Raw genomic sequence first — 20,128 nt, 5'->3', positions numbered from 1 at the left:
TCACAACATAAAAAATGGCAGAGAAACGTAAAAGCAGTAATTTTTTTTTCTTTTTTTTTTCTAACATATAAGTAGGGGGGGGCTTCAAGGGAAAAAGGTTGGAAACCATTGCCCTAGAGCATCTTTAATCTAAAAACAACACAGGGGGTTGTCCACAGAAAACCCTCATGGGGGGCCCAAAGGGCAAAACTGCTATGGGCCCTGCATGGGCTAACCCACATGGGGCCCACATGGGATTAGTGTGGGTTTGCCCTGCCCACACTGTCCCACAGTAAACCCACACTTGCCCATGGTGGGCCCGCACTGGCATGTTTACTGGGTAGAGACTTTTCATTTTTGGGTCATGAATTATTTTAGAGGTGTAACAGTTCGATTTTCTGATATACTGTAGATCAGTTCTGTTGTCACTGTGATTGTCAATTAATAAACACCATGAGTGTTCAACATCACACACCAGAGATGTGTTTAAAAACAAGAGCTAGCCTATGTATCCAATATTATAGCAGTGCGCTGATCTAGATACCCCTAGATGATATTCTCAGTGAATGGTAAAGAAGTTATATTTCCGGCAATGACCTTATTGACCTGCTGACCTGATTATTTCCCCTAAAGTCCATTTCAGAAACGTACCATCTTTACAGTGTTGAAATGAAACACTATCATAGGGTCACGGTTTCGAATTTCGTTTTGATTGTCTGTTTAAAGACGTAAATATTTTGTTGGAAGATATATTTGCATAGCATATATAATGTCATTGCAGTAAATGAAAATCAAAACAAAACCTCAAGAATGACGTGTCCAACGCTAGGGGGAGCAATTACCACTTAAATCAAGTTTTTACAGATTGCTTGTCTTCAGTAAGCCTAATAGTTTCCGTGAGGCAAATCTTTGAAGTTCTTAGCTTTATTTATCTTAATAACACCCAATAAAAAGTTGTCACTAGTGGCTGTAGAGCACATTTAATTAGGCTATGGAGAAAAAGATTTTGATATTAAAGGTGGAAAATGTACAAAGTAAAGCCTTCCATCCTAACTATCATCACATTTTAGTCAGGATATTAAAATTAGCATGGCATGTTTCCGGTTCAACAATTAGATACTGAGGCTATAGTGCATTATGCTGCTCTCTTGGATCTTGCAATATTGAAGAATAATGCAAATTAGGCTTATTATTCAAAGCAAGCTCTACCAAGACTATTACATAACCAAGGGGGGGGGGTTACCATGGGCCTGGGTTGGTGCTGTTGCATAAGCAGACTGCATGGGTGTGAGAAGTCCTGCTGAGATTGTCGAGGAACCAGCAGACCTCTGAGAATGTACCAAGTCAGACATGCGATTCAATAAGGTGTCTTCCACTGCATCATCAGATTCACATGTTAAAAGGCAGATCTCCAAGTACCTGTGTACCCAATAAATACAGGCTGTGGATTTACTTTTTTTTTTTTTTTTCATGAAATAAAAAGAAAAAAAAAAGAAAAAAGAAAAAGAAAACATCTTTGCAATTTCATGAAAAAAAAAAAAACATCTTTGCAGTCATAATTTCAAATTGTATATATATATATATGATTTATGTTAAATAGTTTAACTCTAAGGCATTAATCAAAGAGTTTATATGATGACCAAATAACTTAAAGAGCAGCTTTTTTTTTTTTTTTTAAGCCTTTATGGATAACAATATCGTTTTTGTTAAGTTTTTTTTTTCCATGGCACGGCACTATTTTCATTAATAACACATGGCATGCGTTTTGCCATCAGCAGGTCTGCTTAAAAAGTCAAACACTGAGAATGGACAAAACACCAGTATTAAAAACCATTACATTTCCTTTCCACTCTCTCTCTCAGACACAAGTACATCATTGCCACTATGTCTCACATCAACATTGGCACCTGCAAAACAATAACTCGGTTCGTGCTGAGCAAGTATACGATCCCCATGAGCAAAAACATCCAAATTAAATGGCACCACTAACAAGGCACGTTGACTGCAAGTTAACAGGGGCTCTCCAGTCCACTGTGCTGCATGCCTAAGCCAATGCCCACATCACTTTTTCAATGAACCACAGTTTGCCCATCTGACAGCTTAGTGATCTAATGGAAAGTTAAGGCATTTAGTTGAATGTCTGCTTCCACTGAGGGTTTGATTCCAGTATTCTTTACTTCTTTTGATTAATATATAAACACACAAATGGCATACTGTTATGAATTTAAAACTAGACAGTATCAGACAAACTGATTGTGTAAATGAGACCACTTTGGCATTCTCAGACACAGTTTTGCTACAGTAAATTTAAGGCCATGGTGAAGGACCTCGCATTAGACAAAATAAAGTACACTTTATGTGATTTGAAAGGTGCATTAGCTTAACCTTAGTAGTGAAAAAGGGCCACACAACACAATAGAAGCAAGGCCAATTTAGCTCTCACATCTGTTTTGTAAAACTTAAATTTGGCTGTGTGTATCATGACTCTTTTTTCCATGCCTGATTTGGAAATCAAAATAGAAAATGCAAAAAAAAAAAAAAAAAAAAACATGATTTTTTTAAATGCTTGCTTCAAAGTCTGATAAACTTCACATTTTGTCAAGATGAAAGAGACAGCATAGTTTTCTATCTGATTGCCATTTATGGTTTTATCCCGACTTGAGCACTTGAGGTAAACTCATTTAATACGGGGAATGAGGGAAGTTTAACTCAAGATATAAACTCAAGAAGAGGAAGTTAAAATGCAGTCTTCTCAAATCACTAACCAAAGAGAACAATAAACCAACTGTTCATTTTAACAGGGCTTTCCTCAACGTTGAAAATGAAAGCATTGCAAAGAAGGAATAACACAAAATGAGATAAATCTCAAGAAATAATTTCCAGGTCACGTTTCACCCCAAAATCAAAAAAGAATTTCTGATATATATATATATCTCTCTAAGGAATATATATCATTCATTCATTTCCAAGATAATTTGGCACATTTCTCCCCAAAATACTTCTACTTCTGATGTTTTACATATGCACTTTAATTCCCATTATTCCTAATGGTTATTCTAATTAGATCCTTATTACTGTAAAACAGATTTTATTATTATTATTATTATTATTAGAAATAATAATGTCTTTCGTTCTTTAAGCAAAATAAACTTTCTTCTTTCTTTTGGTTTTGGGGTAAAATAATGTAAGCTGGACATGATATTGACAGGTTGAGAGATTAACTCATTCAAGTGTTAAAACAATCAATTAACTGTGTAAATGCATTTGATAAAGCAGTCCTTCACAGTTCTGTCATTCGACGACTTTTTCTCTTGTCAAACATCCTGTGAATGGAATTCTGGGTAGGTGACGAGGACTGAGCTAGTGGCTGGTCCTGTTAGTGGGAAGCAGCATGGTGCTCTGAGCACAGCAGCCTCCCTGGCCCCATACTGATAGCTGCCCCTAGTGTCATACTAGCTATTAGTCCTCTGCTGCTTGAGTACAGTGTAGACATTATCCACTTTACTGAGTCTCTCAAAGAAAGGGATGAGATCCAACAGCTCTGTGTCAGACATGTCATCGAACCAGGAGGCTACAGGTACCTAAACATGATGGAAAAACAGAACAGAAGAGTTACAACAGACTGTGTTTTTATTAAATGTAACTACATTGATGACTTATCCTAACTGGATAAAGCTTTAAAAAAAATATGACAACTAGTATAATGCGGAAAATGTAAGACAAATTCTGATACTGTTAAAAAGGAATATTTTACCCAAAATGAAAATTCTTTCATTATTTATTCACGCTCATATCATTCAAAACCTGTGTGCTGTTTTTCATCTGTCGAACACAAAAGGAGAAATTTTAAAGAATCTTCATGCAGGTCTTTTCCATATGGCAATTGTTCATTATAACCAATGCTGTTAAGATTCAAAAATTACAAAACGACCCCACCAAAACTGCACCAAAAAAGTAGTCAGTATGGCTTGAGTTCTCTAAATTCGTTCATAAATCGGACTAAATCTGACAAGTTGAACTCAGTGAATTATTTGATTGCAGCAGTTCTTGAGTTAACGGCAGACTTAAACTTCAGTCAGTCCTCACACAAAACTTTGGTGTGGCCTCAAAAGACTTGGAAGGGAATACTTTAATGGTGCTTTTTTGCCATTTTTTGTCACATTTGGAAGTTTTTGGTGACCAAAACTTTGAAGCTCCAAAAAGCACATAAATCCATATGACTTCAGAAGGTCTGTTCTCAGCTGACTGGATTGTTTCAGAAGACATGGAATAAATCACTAGTGTCATACAAATTACTTTTATGCTGCCTTTATATGCTTTATGGAGCTTTAAAGTTTTGGTCACCATTCACTTGCATTGTATGGACCTACAGAGCTTAGATATTCTTCTAAAAATCTTTGTGTTCTGCAGAAGAAAGAAATTCGTCCACATGGGATGGCATGAGGGTGAGTAAATGATCGGAGAATTTTCATTTTGAGGTGAACGATTCCTTTAAGGCTAATGGACATACACTGTATGAACTATATTGTTAGATCCCAAGCAGTAGTATCTGCAAAAGAACAAAGAAAGGCGATAATGCAGAGACATACAGCATTGTCTGGGTGGAAGATGTAGGAGGCTGGTGAGTTGTCCACAATGATGACTTTGTTTAGATCCCTGCCTAGACGGCTCAGGTCTTTGACGTAGTTTCCACGGTGGAACACACAAGATTCCCGAAAGAGCCGGCTTCGGAAAGCACCCCACTTGTCCAGCAGATCTGAGACGGGATCAGCATACTAGAAAAAGAGAACACCGGTAATGTGACAGATATGGTTAGATTGCAGAGTATCAACAAAAAAAAAACAAAAAAAAACAAACAATGAATCTGTCTTACTTCCAAACGACAAGGTTCCACACATTACCTAACAAAAACAATTATAGTGACTATAAAAATGTCCATGATTTTCAAGTACATTTAAAAGGAATAATTATCCCCAAAACTGAACATTTGTAATGACATACATTTCCATCTGTTACTTAAGTCTGGTATTTGATACAAAAGGAATATATGGGCTACTAAATATTTGTAAGATACTATTATGGTGCTTTTGTGTACATTTTGAAGCGTGAATGCTCCAGTGCCCATTCACTGTTATTGTATGGGGAAAAAAAGCAACCAGTATATCATTCAAAATTTCTCCTTTTGAGTTCCATGGAAGAAATTCATACAGGATTGGAACTTCATGAGGGTCACTAAAAGATGACAATTTTTATTTTTGGTTATTTTCCAGGTCTTCCATGAACCCTGTAATCGTCTATAAAACTAATACACAGTAAGTGATGATGTTAAAGCCTATTTATTAATAAACACAGTGTTGAATACCCTGCATGGTGCAAATATACTTCTGGATTTCTTACCTTGGCTAAGCTTGCAGTGAATAACACACACTCGAACAGTTCCCCCATCCGTTTAAGGAACTCGTCGACATGAGGTCTCTTCAACACATATACCTATAACAGAGAACTAAGGGTTAAAATGTGTCATTACTTTCAATTTCGAAAGATTACATTTCACTGCTTGCATGTGAAGGGGAAATCCAGCCTACGAGAAAAAACTGGCACTAAATTAGATCACATGCACACAGTGATTTGCACCATTCCAGCACAAGATATATTTCTAAATAAATAAAACTGATATCACCCCGCATCTCAGTTAACGATGAGCTTTATGTGATTGACTCTTTTTTAAGATGTGCAATTAAACAGGAGTTTTACAGAGAAAACTGGGTCAGCCAAGCACATTCATGCAGCTGGTGGTCTTCCTCCTGAGTCAAGTCATCCCGAATAGGCTTTCCTGACATCACAAGCCTATCCTGGATTACTTGAAACAGGCCAAAGCCTGAGGTTTTCCAGACGTCTTCAATCTTCTGGTGTAACTGGGGCTGTAGTTGCCCTTTAAATGACCATGGCATCGTGCTGGTATTGCCTGAGAGAGCAGGAGACAAGTTCTGAGAGGAGATTGATGGCCAGTGAGTTCTCAGAAGCCTGTCAGTGTTTCTCCATTTCATCAGGAAACAAAAATAGCCACCTGCTGCTCGGACCCATCAGCTGAGATGGCAACGATACTGGCAGGTAGCACACCCGGTGTTGAGCGGCAATAGATAAACAGAGTAGAAAAAAAATCTGTTTGAAGAGTTCTATATGATTCTTTTGGCAAATGGGTCACATCTATAAATTGTATTGCCAAAGCCTCACTCTGCAGACAATTGTCCAATGGCAACCTTGTATAAGAACAGATTTTACTCACCTGGTGTACTGTTCCATCAATTTCCACGGGAATGATAAAATCAGCATTGTTCACCGGCTGAGAAGAAAAAAGAAACCATAAATCTTCAACTGTTCCAGGCAGAAGAAAATAAATGATACAAAATAACAGGATTTCGGCTTATTTATCCATGAATTAAGGGCATTGTATATCCAAAAATGAAAATTCTGTGATTTCCTCACTCTCAAACCAGTATGGTTTTTTTTTTTGTCGCACAACACAAAAGGAGAAATTTAGAACGTTTTACACAGCTCTTGCCATAAAACTATGAAATCCCGTTTCCACCTTAAAAAGAAAAAAATCCAGCACACAAGTCATTATTTTGAGATCTTATCTCATTATTTAAAAAAAAAAAAAAAAAAATATCTAAATATTTAGAGATAATATCTCATTATTTTGAGATATAGGGGTGTGTGTGTATATATATACTCTGTATATACTACATTTATATAGATAAATAGATAGATAGATAGATAGACAGACAGACAGACAGACAGACAGACAGACAGACAGACAAGACAGACAGACAGACAGACAGTACTGTGCAAACATTTATGAAAAATGTTGCATAGTGAGGATTTCTTCAAAAATAATGACATAAAGAGTTTTCATTCATCACTTAATGTCATACAAAGTCCAGTAAACATCAATATTCGGTGTGACCACTTTTGCCTTTAGACCACAGCCCCAATTCTCCTAGGTATACCTGGACACAGCTTCTTGGAGAATTCGCCACAGTTCTTCTATCTATTTAGGCTGTCTCAATTGCTTCTGTCTCTTTATGTAATCTCAGACAGACACGATGTTCAGTATGTGGCTTTGTGGGGGCCATGACATCTGTTGCAGGGCTCCCTGTTCTTCTATTCTAATCTTTTCTATTTGCAAAAGTAATGTTTGTGAGTGTAACATTTATATTTCCTATTGATACACTAAAGCTGAAGATATAAATAACCATCTTAAGACAAATGTTTTTGTGAAACATCTTATGTGCCTAAGACTTTTGCAAAGTACAGTGTGTGTGTGTATTATATATACTGTATATATATATATATATATATATATATATATATATATATATATATATATATATATATATATATATATACACACACATATATACACTATATATATATATATATATATATATATACACACACACACACACACACCGATCAGCCACAACTTTAAAACCACCTGCCTAATATTGTGTAGGTCACCCTACATCTCAGATTGCTATTATGAGATGCAGGTTCGCGCTGTTTTGGCGGCACGAGGGGGACCTACACAATATTAGGCAGGTGGTTTTAACGTTGTAGCTGAAAGGTGTGTGTATATGTATAATATATATATATACATATATACATATATACACTATATATATATATATATATATATATATATATATATATATATATATATATATACACACACACACACACACACACACACACACAGTTGAAGTCAGAAGTTTACGTGCACCTTAGCCAAATACATTTAAACTAAGTTTTTCACAATTCCTGACATTTAATCATAGAAAACATTCCCTGTCTTAGGTCAGTTAGGATCACTATTTTTATAATGTGAAATGTCAGAATAATAGAAGAGAGAATGATTTTTTTTTTTTTTTTTCAGCTTTTATTTCTTTCATCACATTCCCACTGGGTCAGAAGTTTACATACACTTTGTTAGTATTTGGTAGCATTGCCTTTAAATTGTTTAACTTGGGTCAAACGTTTTGGGTAGCCTTCCACAAGCTTCTCACAACAAGTTGCTGGAATTTTGGCCAATTCCTCCAGACAGAACTGGTGTAACTGAGTAAGGTTTGTAGGCCTCCTTGCTCACACATGCTTTTTAAGTTCTGCCCACAAATTTTCAATCCGATTGAGGTCAGGGCTTTGTGATGGCCACTCCAATACCTTGACTTTGTTGTCCTTAAGCCATTTTTCCACAACTTTGGAGGTATGCTTGGGGTCATTGTCCATTTGGAAAACCGAAGACAGAATGTGTCTCCTTCCTGAGCGTTATGATGGCTGCGTGGTCCCATGGTGTTTATACTTGCGTACTATTGTTTGTACAGATGAACGTGGTACCTTCAGGCATTTGGAAATTGCTCCCAAGGATGAATCAGACTTGTGGAGGTCCACAGTTTTTTTTCTGAGGTCTTGGCTGATTTCTTTTGATTTTCCCATGATGTCAAGCAAAGAGGCACTGACTTTGAAGGTAGGCCTTAAAATACATCCACAGGTACACCTCCAATTCAGTACACCTCCTATCAGAAGCTAATTGGCTATTTGTCTAAAGGATTGACCTCATTTTCTGGAGTTTTCCAAGCTGCTTAAAGGCACAGTTAACTTTGTGTATGTAAACTTCTGACCCACTGGAATCGTGATATAGTCACTTAAAAGTGAAACAATCTGTCTGTAAAATTTTTTTGGAAAAATTACTCGTGTCATGAACAAAGTAGATGTCCTAAACGACTTGCCAAAACTATAGTTTGCTAATATTAAATCTGTGGAGTGGTTAAAAAATGAGTTTTAATGACTTCAACCTAAGTGTATGTAAACTTCTAACTTCAACTGTGTGTGTGTGTGTGTGTGTGTGTGTGTGTGTGTATATATATATATATATATATATATATCCTAACAACAGAAAAGAATGTGACAATAGATGCAGTCATTGAAGTCTATCCAGATGTGACACTATAAGATTGGTTATAATAGTAAAACTTGCACCTTTAACTCCAGTTTTGGGTGTAGCATCCCTTTTCCCTTCCGATGCGTGGGATTGCTGCTGTGGCAAGATAAATGGCTACCTTTGCATGCTTGCCCTGGATAGACTACTTAATTTCGAAATATTATCTCAAAATAATGAGATATAATCTCAAAATTAGATATCTCGAAATACTGAGATATTATCTCAAAATAACGACTTGTGTGCTGGATTTTTTTTTTATTTGACATGGCGGAAACAGGCTTCCATATAAAATAGTTCCAAAAAGGAAAAACAAACAAAACAAAATAGCACCATTTAAGCCAGCCTAGACGCTCGAGTCAATACAGAACACTAGGCATTCCGTATGGGTTCTCATCATTTCAGCCAAATTACGGGACGTCCTGGCTAATATGGGACAGTTGGCAACCCTTTGTGGAGATGACAGAATAGCGGCTGTGCAGTTGGAGATGTCTCTGGCATCTCAAGCTGTCAATCATGGAGAAAAGTGATCCGATTTACTCAGATTCAATGAACCGACTGCATTAGCGTGGTAAAGTTAGTTTTAGTTTTGATTACTGATTCTTTACTTTGCTTTAAAAAAGTACATGAATGCGGTTTTGCGACAATTTATGAGACTGTTTTTTTGGAATGTTGATTTACAATTATAACTGGTCTGATCTGTTTCCACACATGGATAGCGTCTGTAATGCCAAAATAGCCAGAGTAAGATCATTTATAGAGTATTTTTTTTATTTCACTCAGAAACAGACAAATATTGCATGTCTTTTCTTTAATGCATTTAAGCAACATAATGTCAAAATGGTATAAGCTTACGCTACTTTAATGTATGTGACATCAAATAAACAAGAATTAGGTCAGAAGTAATCCAAAAATAATACAAAATCAATCAGATTAGATTACTTTAAGAGATTACCTTACTAAAATCTTTGTCATGTATATGTAATCAGTAACAGATTACAATTCAGAAGTAATCTACCCAGCACTGCAGGTCACTATGAAAAACTGTAATTTTTAGTTAAAAAACAAAACAAAGCAAAACACAAATCAAAACTAAAATAAAAAATTATACTATTAAAAAAGAAAAAAGCAGCCTACTTGTCTGGAACAACATTTGGGTGAGTAAATATCCAAATGACAGAACTTTTCCTTTAAGAACATGTCGCAACTCAAGTGATCAATCTGCATTGCAGATAACGGGATAAATAATTAATAATATGCCAATAGTGGAAATGATGCGTAAACACCCAGCAGGCTCCATTTCAGCTTTCAGTCATTTTTAGTAGTGATCGACTGACATGGGTTTTTTAATGGCCGATGCTGATGCTGATATCCATCATAAAATGAATAAACTCTTATTTAGCTCTATATTTACTCAATTTCACACAAAACTTTTACTTTGTTATAAATAATCTAAAAAAATATTGTATTTTTTTATTTCCTATGGTAGATAGCAGTTTCTTCTGATTTCTCTTTAGTCATCACATTTTAGTAATTTATTTGCATGAAGAAACTGTTAATATATTAGGAAGAATGAAATGACAGTACACACAGTAGTCCAGCAACCATGGATGGCACGTGCACATTAACAATAGCATTTTCTCAAAAAAATAAAAAATAATAATTTAAATAAATTAGCGTTCCGCAGGACGCTGGATCTGCTCAAGTTGTGGGAGGTTGGTTTATTACATCTGTTTAAATGAGATATGTACATATTTGCAGATTGTATATGATATTTTTTTTATTGATATTTGCCTTTTTATCATTAGACAAGACAGTTTAAAGTTACAGGGAACTGTTGAGGAGAGAGAGGGAGAATGAAACAGGCTAGCACTTTAACATTATGAGCTCAAACGCGTCTGCCGCAGCTCTGATATGCGGACCGTTTAAATGAGACTGTGTTGCACACCAGTCTATTATTGTAGTAACGTGATGGCACATAACAACAAAACGAACCGTGACTGGTCGTTTATGTGTCTCAGTCGCTTCACATGCAAGCAGCTGATTCTCAGCGCTCTCAAGAAATAAATCGGCCAAACGGGAAAATGTATCACCTGATGCTGATAATTAATATCAAGGCGATATATCGGCCTCTGCGATATATCAGACAACCACAAATTTTTAGAATACTGTCATTAACTGTGTGGTCTTGTAGAACCTAAAACCTCAATCTCAAATGTTGAGATAATCAAATTTATGTGTTATAGGTATGTCAGAACAGTGTGACCTACATTCGCAGAATAGGCATGAAGTAACATTATCCCGTCTTGGTAAATGCTAGAAGATTATGCATGTTCTTTCAATGCTAAACAGTACGTAAAAGTTGAGCTTCACAACCGCATTTGCAATTAATCAAATAACTGCAAGGTCAGTTTCATTAACTCAGTTTGAAAAAGATTTTTAAAAATTACATTACATTTATCACGCAATAAAGGTCTCTTATATTCTGGATTTAGTTTTAACCAGAACAACAACTTTTCTCTTTTTTAAACAGCATTTTAAGTGCTGTTTGAATTTCAGTATTACACACAGACATCACAGCTGACAGTAAAAAAAAAATAAGTCCAAAGGTCCAAAATATCCCACAATCCAAAACATTAAGTTATAATAAACTCAAATATGTATCTTCTGTGCTATTATTAAGAGTAATTCATTAACAGTAATTAAACAATTCACAATTTCGTCCTAAACATAGCCTAAATGTATCAAAATACACTGAACTAAGAATATTTTAAGGGGAAAATGCCAATACTTGTATTTCTTAAGTGTATTAATTAAAATTTAAATTATATTTAAACAGTAAGCTACATGAACATATTATTTGGAGTCCTCCACATGCATTTTGCGGTATTAACATTAACGATTAATTGATCGTTATTTACCAGAACAATCGATAATGAAATGTCTGAGAACTGATATCCCTACTATGGAGAAAATGAAAGAAAAAAATACTTCCCAAAGCCTTCTATAAAAAGTGGGTGGTCACTATTGCGCTCTATACCAGTAGACAACTTCTGAGGGGACAACAAGTTGGCCATAGTCATCAGAATGATGTCACTGTTGACACTCCAGAATAGAGGAAAAAAAATGTTTTTCTGCCTGACTTTCCTAAACTTTGCACATAACATCTTGTTGATGTCATAAACTTTAAGCATGAGAAACATTCTTCTGTTAAGAGTCAAATCAGGTATTGCAGCATTTCTCCACCAAATGTATGCATTATGTGTGTAAAAAGTAACAGAAACATTCTCCCCCAAAATATTTGATAATTTACATTCAAGATCATCTCAAATAAGCATTGGTCAGAAATGCCCTTCTGGTTTGATTACCAAAAATCCAAATCATCACTCACTTATATTTACATTGGTGCTTTCTGATGATGATAAGAAATGAAATTATTTCTGAAATAAAAAAGATGGAGGCAATTTTGCAGTAGGTCACTTCTGTAATGCAATTCTTTAAGTGGCCAAGTATAAGGAATTGTAATGAACATTGCATGCGTTACCATGTGAATTAGCTGAGACTTTTGCATTAGGTCTGCAAAACGTAATTATATTTACATTCACATTTAATTGACTGAGGTATATAATCAAATATGATGCTTCTATTCTTGCAGGAGGTGACTGTTCACAGTGAAGACAAATAATGGTCACTTACAAACATGAATGTAAACAGTCACACCAAAAAACATGCATTAAAGCTGAAGTGCATAATTTCTGCACCACTAGAGTTGCAAAAATAATAATTGTCTTCTCATATGTATTCCTTTGGTTTTTCCGGTATTCTCAGACAAATGTTTTGATAGCGCCACAGTCATTTCAATCAACAAATGGTTTACTTATAGCTGTTTATGCATGTTAAGATGGGTAAAGTATTTCAGCACAGAAAAAAATGGCACACTTCAGTTTAAGGGACTGTGGTGTAATTGTGGCCCAAGCAAGTGTTAAATGTCTAGCTATAACTTTTGTCAAGTGTATCCCATGACCATGATGTGCCAGCAGCACATAGCATGTGACATATACAGTAGTTAAATCTCACCTGCTGTCGGTTACAAACAGTAGGAAAAAGAGGGATCACACATTGGCTTACCTTGAATGAACTGTGGACTAGTGTTTCATCCAGGTCAATTACTACACAGATCTTCCCTACATCTTTAGACTTTATCTGTGGAAGAAGTGGTTTGGCTGGGACCTGTAATAAACATTCCAAGAACTCTAGTAAATAAGTAGCTTTGTTGGCAATTACTACAAGCTGTTTTACAGCAAAAATGCAGTTTAAGCTCTTTAGGTCACAGACATTACTAAACAAACCATTAAAGAGGTTACTGGTAAGCATTTACACAAAAAGAGAGTAAAGAGATATGCATTTGCATATTAGTGATCAAATACACTTGATTATAAACATCATAACTCATTTTTAACCTTAATCTTTAGGCATAAGTATCCATAAGGGGGCATAAGGTAGCTCTTTGAGCACTAGTATTCCATAAGCAGAGGAAGATCAAGTGACCAGTTGGGGTGGGATAACAAAGCTGCTGGTCAACCATTCTTCATAAAAAAAATGACACAGTGCACGCCTGAAAATGACTCTACCCTATGCTTACTAAGTAGCTCAAGACGTACAGAGTCTTCTGAATAGGTTTTCCTTAACTGAGTTCAATACCATTTAAATAACATAACATGTGACATGGAATAAGAACCTTAAATGTGCTCTTATTTTAGTGTTGTTGCTACTGACTTCAACCTGTATGTATGTATGTGTGTGTGTGTGTATATATATATATATATATATATATATATATATATATATATATATATATATATATATATATATATATATATATATATATATTTATTTATTTATTTTATTTTAATTTTTTTTTTTTTAAATAAAAGTGAACATAATCAAACCACATTGGCATACATTAAGGCAAATGCCAGCTATATTATAATGACAGATTATACTTTATTTGACAGATTATAATTGTTACTTTAACCGAAAGGTTTAAATGTGTTCTTAGGACAGGTATTTTATAATAGAAGTCAGGTCAAGGCATGTTGTTAAATGTTTTAATCAGAGCAGGATTAAACCATTTCAATATTTGTTAGCCAAAACAATGTTTTGATGTTTTTGTATATTACCTTTTCCATTTTTGTTGTTAAATGAATCTGTTTGTGCTTCATACTTTTTCATTTTTGCTGAAAAGCCTATCACTGGCTTTTTAATGAAGGTGTAGACCTAAAGAGTGTTGTCGATTTTGTTTTAGTGGTTGTGGGGGTGGGGTGACGTGAGAACTCATCCCCCCAAAATTAACATGAAACCCATGCCATTGGTTTAATGTCAGTTTTCTCTGTAACAACTTAACCCATATAGTGTGACCCACTATTGGGGCATGTTGTCACAAAAGGTCAACATGTGTTTAATGAACTGTATCTTTTTTCATGGGCCAAAACAGTGAAAATATTCAATAGCTTTTTTTGTAGCTAAGACTTCAAGGTACACTATATTGCCAAAAGTATTTGCTCATCTGCCTTTAGATGCATATGAACTTAAGTGACATCCCATTCTTAATCCATAGGGTTTAATATGACGTCGGCCCACCCTTTGCAGCTATAACAGCTTCAACTCTTCTGGGAAGGCTTTCCACAAGGTTTAGGAGTGTGTTTATGGGAATTTTTGACCATTCTTCCAGAAGCGCATTTGTGAGATCAGACACTGATGTTGGACGAGAAGGCCTGGCTCGCAGTCTTCGCTCTAATTCATCCCAAAGGTGCTCTATCGGGTTGAGGTCAGGACTCTGTGCAGGCCAGTCAAGTTCTTCCACACCAAACTCGCTCATCCATGTCTTTATGGACCTTGCTTTGTGCACTGGTGCGCAGTCATGTTGGAACAGGAAGGGGCCATCCCCAAACTGTTCCCACAAAGTTAGGAGCATGGAATTGTCCAAAATCTCTTGGTATGCTGAAGCATTCAGAGTTCCTTTCACTGGAACTAAGGGGCCAAGCCCAGCTCCTGAAAAACAACCCCACACCATAATCTCCCCTCCACCAAACTTCACAGTTGGCACAATGCAGTCAGACAAGTACCGTTCTCCTGGCAACCGCCAAACCCAGACTCGTCCATCAGATTGCCAGATGGAGAAGCGTGATTCGTCACTCCAGAGAACGCGTCTCCACTGCTCTAGAGTCCAGTGGCGGCGTGCTTTACACCATTGCATCCGACGCTTTGCATTGCACTTGGTGATGTATGGCTTGGATGCAGCTGCTCGGTCATGGAAACCCATTCCATGAAGCTCTCTACGCACTGTTCTTGAGCTAATCTGAAGGCCACATGAACTTTGGAGGTCTGTAGCGATTGACTCTGCAGAAAGTTGGCGACCTCTGCGCACTATGCGCCTCAGCATCCGCTGACCCCGCTCTGTCATTTTATGTGGCCTACCACTTCGTGGCTGAGTTGCTGTCATTCCCAATCGCTTCCACTTTGTTATAATACCACTGAGAGTTGACTGTGGAATATTTAGTAGCGAGGAAATTTCATGACTGGACTTGTTGCACAGGTGGCATCCTATCACAGTACCACGCTGGAATTCACTGAGCTCCTGAGAGCGGCCCATTCTTTCACAAATGTTTGTAGAAGCAGTCTGCATGCCTAGGTGCTTCATTTTATACACCTGTGGCCATGGAAGTAATTGGAACACCTGAATTCAATTATTTGGATGGGTGAGCGAATACTTTTGGCAATATAGTGTATGTGGTTAAGCAGAAAATGTTTTCAAAAATAAACCCTTCCTGGCATATATTCACTGGAGTAAAAAGTGTGACAAAAAGCCCCAACATATTAGTATAATATCAACCACCCTTTGCTCCAGATATTTGTATCAGACTCAGACATTGAAAAAACCCATATCTGCAAAATCCTAAAATCAAGTGTGTGTAAAGGATACCAAAGTACCTGATCTATGGGTGGAACACAGAATTCACAGTCACAGATCTCTGGATACTCTTCATCATCAGATACCTCACTGTCCTCATCACTCTGTTCAGAATCTGTCTTTTTTTGCTCAGACTTAAAGTATCCTTCCTGCTCACACTGTTCAGGTGCCTCTCTTATTGCAACTTGATGTATAAGTTGCTCTAATTTTTCATTTTGCATCTTTTGCTCTGACAGACCATCTGTTCCAGGGGGATGGGGGAGCTCCGAGATGTTTTTTGGCTCAGAATGGGCCTCTGATGTCTCCTGCTGACAAACTGGTTCACAAATATCAAGAGTGTCAATTGCTGTGTTTGATTGTTCCTCAAAAACATATGATATGGAGAGAAGTTGCTGACAAGCATTTGGCGTCTCTCTGCCATCATTGTTCTCCTCAGCACATGTCACAAAATCTTCAAAGTCAAATATGGATGTTTCTTCATCTTCAGTAGTTTCAATCTCTCCACAACAAGGTCCATGAGCCCCCTCTGTTTCAAAAAGGATATCCTCAGTCTGATTTTCATAGATCCCAAATACAGATCCAAGCTCTTCTATGATTTCCTTGTTTTCAGATCTGTAAAGTTCAGTTAAGTTCTGATCAACCTCATTTTCCAACAATGTATGTTTTTCATCAAGGGATTCCAAAGTATCAACTCCCAAAAAACACTCAAAAGCATTTTCTACCACTGCTTCAGTTCCTCCGGCTCCAACCCAGGTCATTTGCACATGCATATTACCATTGGGTTCAATGACCTCTCCATTTTTAGGGCAAGGTTCATTGCCCTTGCCTTCCTCAGAATACAGTGTGGAACTCTCCACAATAAAATTAGGCCCACAGGCTTGAGTTTCACAGACCTCGTCTTGTTTAGGTTCATGGATTTGACTTGGTTTAATAGCGAATCCAACAGAAAGAGCCTCAGCATATGTTTTATTGCTTTCCTCTCCTATGACTTGTTGCTCAAAAACAATTACATGTTCTTCATCAGAAGCATCCAAGACTTTCTGAGTGTATGTGTCAAAGGTCTTATCATCACCTTCATCAGGGTACTCATGTGAATGTTGAGTTTGAACAGAGGTCTCATCCTCTGTAAGAAGACCAAAATGTTTTTCCTTCTCACACCCTTCATCTAAAAAGATTTCGAATGATTCTGACTCATCGACACAACTTTTGAACGATTCATCGGTTTCAGAACTGCCCTGGCTTTTGCCATCAATGCAGTCAGCATAGTCCTCCTCGCTTGATTCATCTGAAGAACCTTCTACTTTGGTGACTTCATCCATGGAGATTTCCACATTTGAGTAGAGTTCAAGAATGTTATCCTCATCTCCACCAAGGTGAAAAGGTTGAGGAGATTCATTGTTACAATATCCCCCTTTATAACATTCTTCACACATTTTACAGAGCTTCCTACAGTTATCCAAATCTTGAACTTCAGGCTTAAAATCTGCCCCAACTTCAGGGGTTTCAAACACTTCCTTTGACTTGCTATGTTCTGCACTAAGATCCGACTCTTGATTGTGTCGCAAAAGATCGGTAAGAAATTGCGAAAGCCACCGAGACTCAAAATTTTCCATTGATCCAGAAAATATGGCATCACACTCTGATGGTTTCCTAACCTCAGTCCTGGTGCTATTATTAGGCAGATCTTCTTTAGGGAGTTCAGAGTTGCGAAAGACAGAGCACTGGGTTCTTAGTGAATAACACATTTCATGGCATTTTTCAGCAAGTTTGCTTTGATGTGGGCTCTCTGAATGGTCAGGACTGCATAGTTCTGCACATTTCTCAAAGTACATTCCACAGCCAGTGCACTGTTCTAGAGCCTTAACACATACAGTAGAGTCTCCAGAAAGTTGGTAACATGGTGGACTTCCCACTGAAGTACCATCAGTCAGGACATTAAAGGTTCGGCTACAATCAGTACTCTTCAACAGTTCAGCAAAACACTCTGGGTTGTTTAGAAAGGCTCTCTCAACAGTGGTGTCCGTTTGCCCACTAAGCCGTGTTTGCTCAAGGGACACACAGTGGTCAAATGGCATACTTTCTTTAGAGACTTGACACAGTTCAGGGGATTCAAAATGTATGGAATGGCATTCAGAAGGATTGTTTTGATTGTTAGGCTTAGACTTTTTAGATGTCTCACAGTCTTCAGAATCTAGTTCAACTACAGAGTTTTGATCAGATAAATTGTATAGCCCAGACAAGATAATGGCACCCTCTTCTTCAAAACCACTGTACTGTTCTGTGGATTCCTGATATTCTGAGTCACATTCAGAATGTGTTTCATGATCTGAAGGATCTATTTGTGAGGACTCTAGAAGCACTTGATGAAAAGGATCACAAAGGTCTTGGTTCATCTCAGATAAATTTAACCACTCAGGATAATCTTGTTGGAAAGACTCACAAAGATACGGGATCATCTTAGATGAAGTTAACTGTTCAGGATCTTCTTGTTGAAAAGACTCACCAAGATCTGGGCTCATATCAGATAACGTTAATTGCTCAGGATCAGCTTGTTGACAAGAATCACAAGGATCTGTGCTCATATCAGATAAAGTTGACTGCTCAAGATAATCTTGTTGAAAAGATTCACAGGGATCTAGGCTCAATTCAGATAAAGTTAATTCTTCAGCATCATGTTCAGAAATCTCACTTTGATCATTTGGTTCAAAAGCAATGCTTAGTTCATCACTTTGGCTCATTTCAACCAAGTCAACTGAAGACCTTACTTCAAAAGACTCACTGTGCTCAGAGCAGCTGTCCAACAAAGAGCTGTATCCAGATGAACCAGCCTGATCATGCTGATCTGAAAATTCACCATCGATTTGACCATTTTCACTGCAAAGTCCATCTGCCTCATTCAGCCCAATGAACTTCTGATGCACACAGGAGTCAATAGGCGTTTCCTGTTCTGTGCACAATTCAGTAGCATGTTCTAAAGACTGGCTTTCCTTTTTTGGATCTCCTTGTCCAGAGACCTCAGAATGACCAAAGCACAATTCAGCAGGCATATTTACCTCCGACGGCTCACTTATAAAAAAGGCAGCAGATTCCAAGTATTTAGTAATGTTGCTTTGAACAAAAGACTTCCCTTCTCCAAAAGATTGGCAAAGGTCAGAATAAGGGAAACACTCCAAACATTCTCCCATATGTTTGCTTTCTCCACAAAGTCTGCAAGAACAAGAGATGCGTGTTTGCAAAGAGGAATCACAGGGCTGAAGGGATTCGTTGAGCCCACAGCCTGCCTGAGACACCAGCAGCAGTGTGCACGTTGACATGACAGAGGGGTTGAGACTTTACTGAACCCGAACTCAGCCCGCCTTCAGGAGACCTACCGATTTATTTTGGTGCTTCAGAGACGTGACAAATAACTCCTGCCATATCAAATCACTATAAAAAGCTCAAGTAAGGCATAAATCTAAATCTGACACCTAGAACGTCTTGACACCTGATCTGCTTGTAGTTGTTTACAGCCATGTATGTTTTCTGAATAATAAGTTAAATAGAATCATGAATGGCTTTGTCTTTTTCTAAAAGATTTGACATACCCAAGTATTAGATTCCAATTAATTGTGAATTAGCAGAAGCGATTGCTTCTCTTTTTACTAAATCAATGCAGCTGAAATGGGTGTTTTGTGTATTCATTTATTTAAAAAAAAAAGGTAATCTTTTGGATGATATCAGGGTTTAAACATAAATGCAAATCAGGCAAATATATTCAACTGTGAGAATTAAAAACAGAAAATTCTGTCATCCTTTACTCACTCTTCAGGTGTTCAAAACTGATTCGTTGAGCAAAAAAGGAGGATGTTAGCCTCAGTTACCATTCACTTTCATTGCATCCTTCTTCCCAAACAAGGACAGTAATTGGTGACTGAGGCTAACATTCTGCCTAACATCTATTTTTGTGTTCCACGGAAGAGTACATATTGTGAATGCATACTGGTTTGTAACAACATGAGTGAGTAAATTGTCAAAATTTTCATTTTTAAGTACACTAACCCTTGTAAACAGGAAAAGAATTGCGCAAAGCACACACAAGGTTTCAGTTTCCTCACTATCACAGCTGATCATGTGGCTCTTGGTTGTTAACAGCGAACTGCCCAGTACTTAGAGAATGCAAGATTACAGGGTGGGGAGGGCGGGAA

At 37.1% G+C, this 20,128-nt stretch overlaps 1 protein-coding gene across 2 annotated transcripts in view; it reads right to left on the bottom strand.

The window, feature by feature from the left end:
* Positions 1-2,135: 2,135 nt before the first annotated feature.
* LOC127447906 (carboxy-terminal domain RNA polymerase II polypeptide A small phosphatase 1-like) overlaps positions 2,136-20,128 on the bottom strand; it is a 41,694-nt gene continuing 23,701 nt past the window's right edge. Inside the window, exons 1-6 of one of the 2 annotated variants that reach the window (XM_051710087.1) lie at positions 15,965-20,084; positions 13,103-13,204; positions 6,266-6,322; positions 5,377-5,469; positions 4,569-4,754; positions 2,136-3,560 (exon numbers count right to left, since the gene is read on the bottom strand). In XM_051710087.1, the coding sequence (XP_051566047.1) occupies positions 3,432-3,560; positions 4,569-4,754; positions 5,377-5,469; positions 6,266-6,322; positions 13,103-13,204; positions 15,965-19,258 (3,861 nt within the window). In that variant the 5' untranslated portion in view covers positions 19,259-20,084 and the 3' untranslated portion in view covers positions 2,136-3,431. Of the gene's footprint in view, positions 3,561-4,568; positions 4,755-5,376; positions 5,470-6,265; positions 6,323-13,102; positions 13,205-15,964; positions 20,085-20,128 lie in introns of those variants that run through there. The other variant, XM_051710089.1, reaches the window with a different exon arrangement.

This window comes from Myxocyprinus asiaticus, chromosome 11 (assembly GCF_019703515.2).
Source record: "Myxocyprinus asiaticus isolate MX2 ecotype Aquarium Trade chromosome 11, UBuf_Myxa_2, whole genome shotgun sequence".
Taxonomy (NCBI): Eukaryota; Metazoa; Chordata; class Actinopteri; order Cypriniformes; family Catostomidae; genus Myxocyprinus; species Myxocyprinus asiaticus.
The sequence above is the reverse complement of the archived record's forward strand: the minus strand, read 5'-3'. Positions and strand labels throughout refer to the sequence as shown.